This window comes from Anarrhichthys ocellatus, unplaced genomic scaffold (genome assembly GCF_004355925.1).
Source record: "Anarrhichthys ocellatus isolate YVR2014 unplaced genomic scaffold, GSC_Weel_1.0 scaffold173, whole genome shotgun sequence".
Taxonomy (NCBI): domain Eukaryota; kingdom Metazoa; phylum Chordata; class Actinopteri; order Perciformes; family Anarhichadidae; genus Anarrhichthys; species Anarrhichthys ocellatus.
The window spans coordinates 108657-113954 of NW_022280203.1; the positions used below are offsets into that span (position 1 = coordinate 108657).

Sequence of the window (5298 nt, forward strand, 5' to 3'; positions counted from 1 at the left end):
CGACTCAGATCTGAGGAGGGACAATTCAATCCACCTCAGAGCTGCAGAGAGGAGACAAAGGACAGAGGGGAAATATATGTTTGAAGGAGTGGTGGTGCTGTTCGTCACCTGTAGGCTCTCACTCAACAATCTTTGAAGTCAATGATGAGGAGTGCAACACTGTCACTCTGAAGTTCAACTTCTTCGGTATTGCGTCTTTGTATCACAACGTGCGTTAATTAAAACAAGACCTGAGATGTGAGAACAGCTGTCAACACTGAAGTGATAACGATATTCAACACGTCTGAGGTCTGATTTTGTTTCGGCAGATTTGTTTTTCTGTGTATGTGTAGTCACTCCACACTTGATCTGGTAATTTAGGGAATTTTTAGCCATACTTTAGCAATACATTTGATGACTTGGTAACAGGGTAATAGATACAACTGAGGACACTGATATCATCTCCTTGGTATTGTGCCTGAGCAAGAGCCTAGGTTTTGTTTCAACATATAACACGCTGAACTGCAGCACACTGCAACACTAGAACCAGATATTAATAATGACAATGTGTTGGAGAATATATATATATATATATATATTATAATTATGGCCTTGTGCCTGAGAGTTTGAGGGTGTGACACAACCTGAGGAGTAAACATTATAGTTACAGAACAGTTACAGTTACATGTGGAGTGAGTTTTGAAAGTCTTCTGATTAATTTTTCAACCCTCTTTTTTACTGTCTGGCAAGGCAAAGAGGGTCTTTAAAAATAGCATTGAGATCATTGTGAAGGGAGAGAATTTTATAATTTTTTATACTATATTGATCCCTTTAAGGGGGAAATTTGTCTCTGCATTTGACCCATCCCTGTATTTAGGGAGCAGTGGGCTGCCAATGACAGGCGCACGGGGAGCCAGGGGTTCAGTATATTGCTCAGGTACACTTCGACACGTGACACGTCCCAGTCGAGGATCGAACCGTTGACCTTGCGGTTGCCGGACAACCCTGTGACCCACGTCGCCCCTAATATACAGAATGTGGACTTTTAAGCTGTTATGGTGGCAAGTTTTTCTCAGGTGGGGTCGGTTGAATGTGTCTAAGGAAGGTCCAACATGTAAGATTTGTGTTTTCAGCCTTTATTTTGAAACAGGGGCTAATGTGCTTTGATGTATTACTTCAGCATGCTTTTCCTTCTATACACAGTACTCCTCCAGACAGTGAGAGGTTTTCCTAACTCTTTATTTTCAGGCAAGAGGTCAATAGGTTTTTTACATCAGTGTCATCGGCTTTAAGACGATTTTCTCATATGTCGAGAAGATGCTGCCGCCATGTTTGCACAGAATAGAGGCTCATCTTTCCCTTTGGGGTTTGACATGTTGAAATTAAAACCCAGAGTTGACCAATGAAAATAAAAAAAGAGGAGATTGTATATTAGCATCGAATCCCATTTAACCCAGTGCACGTCCTCCCGAAGTCCCAGACAGCGATGGGCGCCTTTGATGACGCTCGTCAGTATGAATTAAAAACAACACTGATTTTGCATTTCCGTTATGAATCAGCTGTAACAAAGACTGACACCTGAGACGCGTCTTTGAGGCGATTCTCTCACCCGATGGCGGACGATATTTTCTTTTTTTTTCCCCGAGTGGAAATGAGGCGACTGATCCCGGGGCCTTCTATCTGTTACTGAAAAGCATATTTAGACGAATACACGTGGACTGTGCACACGTGCACAACTCCACTGAACGCTCGTGCGCGCATCGATTCACAAGCATGGTGCGCGCGTGTTTTCAGCACCACGGAGAGCAACACCCCCTCAACCAGAAGAGAAATGCGACGCGAAGAAAAAGCAAATGAATAGTTTCATTCATGTGGTTTGGACAGTGAACATCTGGACGTCCGCAGTTCGGTCCTCTGCTGTCAGTTTTCCCGACAAACCCGATTACATCAGCTCAGTTTCTGCGGAAGACGTGAAGCAATGACTGATGTCGAAAGTAATATCGGACTTTATTGCAGACCCAGTGCGGAAGAGGACATTGTTGTTCTTATGTGTTGTGATTGTTCATGAAGTAAACTCCCTTTAAATGCCACAAACAGAAACCTGTGAATGTTTTACGACAGCAGAGCTGATCACACGTTCATGTCTGCGTTTAAACACGCTGATATAAGAATCGCACGAGGTATAAACGAGCTGACTATAATAAATAATATAAGTTGGCTCAAACAGGTGTGATTTCATCAAGTGTTTTTGTTCCACCACATGAATGAATGAATGAATGAATGAATGAATGTGTGCGCGCGCGACATTAAGTGTCAAGTTAATTTCAGATTGGGCGGGTGGTGGACGTAGGATGTCAGACAAATGCGCGCCGTGCGGGTGTCGGCGTGTTTGTAAAGAGAGAGAGGAGGGGGGAGGGGGGCAGAGGGGAGCGCAGCGCTTCAGTGCGTGGATACGCGGAGAAAGGTGATGGTTAGAAGGGATGTAAGTGGCGTCGGCCTCAGCTCTCCAAGGCTGTAGTGCTTTGGCTGGGAGAGGCGTGGCGCACTCTGCCCCTCCGGACCGAAAAACCACCTGTATTGATGACCAGACATCTGGCGTGATCCAACCCCGCGTGAACGCCAGGCACAAGGGCAGCAACGCGACCGACGGCCGGGGCTATGCCGAGGAGGAGAAGGGCGTCATGACGGCGGAAAGCATGCTGGAGGAGCCCGCCGTGCTCTCGGCGCCTCATCTGTCGGTGGATCGATACGAGCGCGGCCGGCAGGGATGCTGCGAGAGGGTGGTCATCAACATTTCGGGCTTACGCTTTGAGACGCAACTTAAAACTTTCAACCAGTTCCCAGACACGCTGATGGGGGACCCGAGGAAAAGGATGCGCTACTTCGACCCGCTGAGGAACGAGTACTTCTTCGACAGGAACAGACCGAGCTTCGATGCCATCCTGTACTACTACCAGTCAGGGGGGCGCATACGGAGACCCGTTAACGTCCCCATTGATATTTTCTCCGAGGAGATCCGGTTCTATCAACTCGGAGAAGAGGCCATGGAGAAATTCCGCGATGATGAAGGGTTTATAAAAGAAGAGGAGCGCGTGTTGCCCAAAAGAGAATTCCAAAAGCAGGTTTGGCTTTTGTTTGAGTATCCTGAAAGCTCTGGACCAGCGCGGGGGATAGCAATAGTTTCAGTGCTTGTCATTTTGATTTCAATCGTTATTTTCTGCATGGAGACTCTGCCAGAATTCCGGGACGACAGAGACGCCACAGTGGCACCCACTGTCAACGGCACTGCCCCCTACGTGCCGAACCCGTTCACAGACCCCTTCTTTGTGATCGAGACCCTGTGCATCATATGGTTCTCTTTCGAGTTACTGGTCAGGTTTTTCTCCTGCCCCAGCAAAACTTACTTCTCCAAAAACATCATGAATATCATCGACATCGTTGCGATATTCCCCTACTTCATCACTCTGGTGACCGAGCTGGCCGAGACGGAGACCAACGGCGGCCAGCAGGCCATGTCCCTCGCAATCCTGAGGGTGATCCGACTGGTGAGGGTCTTTCGCATTTTTAAGCTGTCGCGTCACTCAAAGGGACTTCAGATTTTGGGACAGACCCTGAAGGCCAGCATGAGGGAGCTCGGCTTGCTCATATTCTTCCTCTTCATCGGGGTTATCCTCTTTTCCAGCGCTGTTTACTTTGCGGAAGCAGACGACCCCTCGTCCAGTTTCACCAGCATCCCAGATGCGTTTTGGTGGGCGGTGGTCACCATGACCACGGTCGGATATGGAGACATGCACCCGGTGACTGTTGGTGGGAAAGTCGTGGGTTCGCTGTGCGCAATAGCGGGCGTGCTGACCATTGCCTTACCCGTGCCAGTGATTGTGTCCAACTTCAACTACTTTTACCACAGGGAGACGGATGGAGAGGAGCTCCCACAGTACGTGCACACCAGCAGCTGCGAGCACCTCCCCCCTGAGGAGCTGAGGAGGTCGTGCAGCTCCTCATCCCTGAGCAAGTCGGACATGGTGATAGAGGAGGGCATAAACAGCGCGTTCAAACAGCCCAACTTCTCCACCGAAAACAACCAGAACTGCGTGAATATCAAAAAGATCTTCACGGACGTGTAAATGAACACCAGAACGGGGCATTTACGGAGCATTAAGACTTATAGCTTATTATATATTTTATTTATATATGTATATATAGAGAGAGGACCATTATGTGTCAGTCCATATCTGTGGATGAACGTGCGTAATTTTTTTATTTTTAACGAGTCATGTTGTTTTTTAGGCTATAAGCAAACGAGATCTTTTTTTGGTTCCATGTGATTCATGTGTTTTTGAGTATTTCTAAGAGACCAAGAAGTATTAATATGAACCAGAAAGAATCGCACTGGAAAAGTAGCCTTGTCGTTTCGGCTCAAGCTGTCGAAAACAACAGCAACGACGACAACAAGAGCATTTAATGAAGTAAGCGGCTTGTTAAAAGCGATATTTCTTCATTACAGTGCCACTCGATGCCTACATATCTTGATGTCTGTGCGAAGGTTGTTGGTGTTCATGATTGGGAGACACGTGTAGCATATTGTCTACTTACTATATTGCATTTACCCACTAGTCAAAGAAAATTGACGTTTTGTGCTTCGTGGAAAGAAGAGTTTAATTGTCCAGTAATGTAATGAATAGACCATGGTACTTTATACAGCCAAATGTCTGTCTTAGATTATATTTAATATCATAACTTGTCGAGATATTGGACTCTGAGTCTTGTTCACATGCTTATTCAGGTAATAACACCGAGTGGTGTAGATGGAAACACTTATGAGATATGAGTCTAGCTTTTCATAAAATTGTATTTTTATTCAGAGCTGCCTATATAGCCTATACTAAATAAAACGGAAATGAACTGACCCAGACTCAAAATGTCATTATAACATTTCGCTAAATATTTAATATCATTGCAATTTTCGTCCAAAGCGAGCCGAAGGGAATATGAAATATATAAAGTGTGTTTGGGGCCATGTGCGCACTGGATGAAAGGAGGGAGAGCGTGCAGAACGTCCCGCCTCGTGATGCAGTCTCCATGACGACGGTGGTTTCCCGGGTAACCCCCTCTGATGATACCATGGCCTTGTGTTGCATTTTCACAAAGACTGTTCAACAGTTTATCACCTGTGTGTCCTTGAGGGGGAGGGGGGGGGGGGGCGACAACTGCAGGTGAATGTTTTTGATATTATGTGAGACTCGCATAATAATATATCGGGTTCCTTAAAGGTGGATAACTCATTATCAATCGTTACTCCGTTGCCTTAGTCTCCGGCAA

General features: G+C 46.2%; 1 protein-coding gene across 1 annotated transcript; it reads left to right on the plus strand.

Annotated features, from left to right (window-relative positions):
- Positions 1-1465: 1465 nt before the first annotated feature.
- Positions 1466-5119, plus strand: kcna3a (potassium voltage-gated channel, shaker-related subfamily, member 3a). Its single transcript, XM_031878336.1, has 2 exons — positions 1466-1487; positions 2482-5119. Exons 1-2 carry the CDS (start codon positions 1466-1468, stop codon positions 4101-4103), a joined length of 1644 nt encoding a protein of 547 aa, XP_031734196.1. The 3' UTR covers positions 4104-5119.
- Positions 5120-5298: the final 179 nt, after the last annotated feature.

Excerpts from the sequence above, each read along its gene's own strand:
- kcna3a (XM_031878336.1), top strand. The coding sequence starts at position 1,466 with ATGGGCGCCTTTGATGACGCTC. Across the intron at positions 1,488-2,481 it reads GGGCGCCTTTGATGACGCTC|CTCTCCAAGGCTGTAGTGCT; the intron begins GTCAGTATGAAT and ends CGTCGGCCTCAG.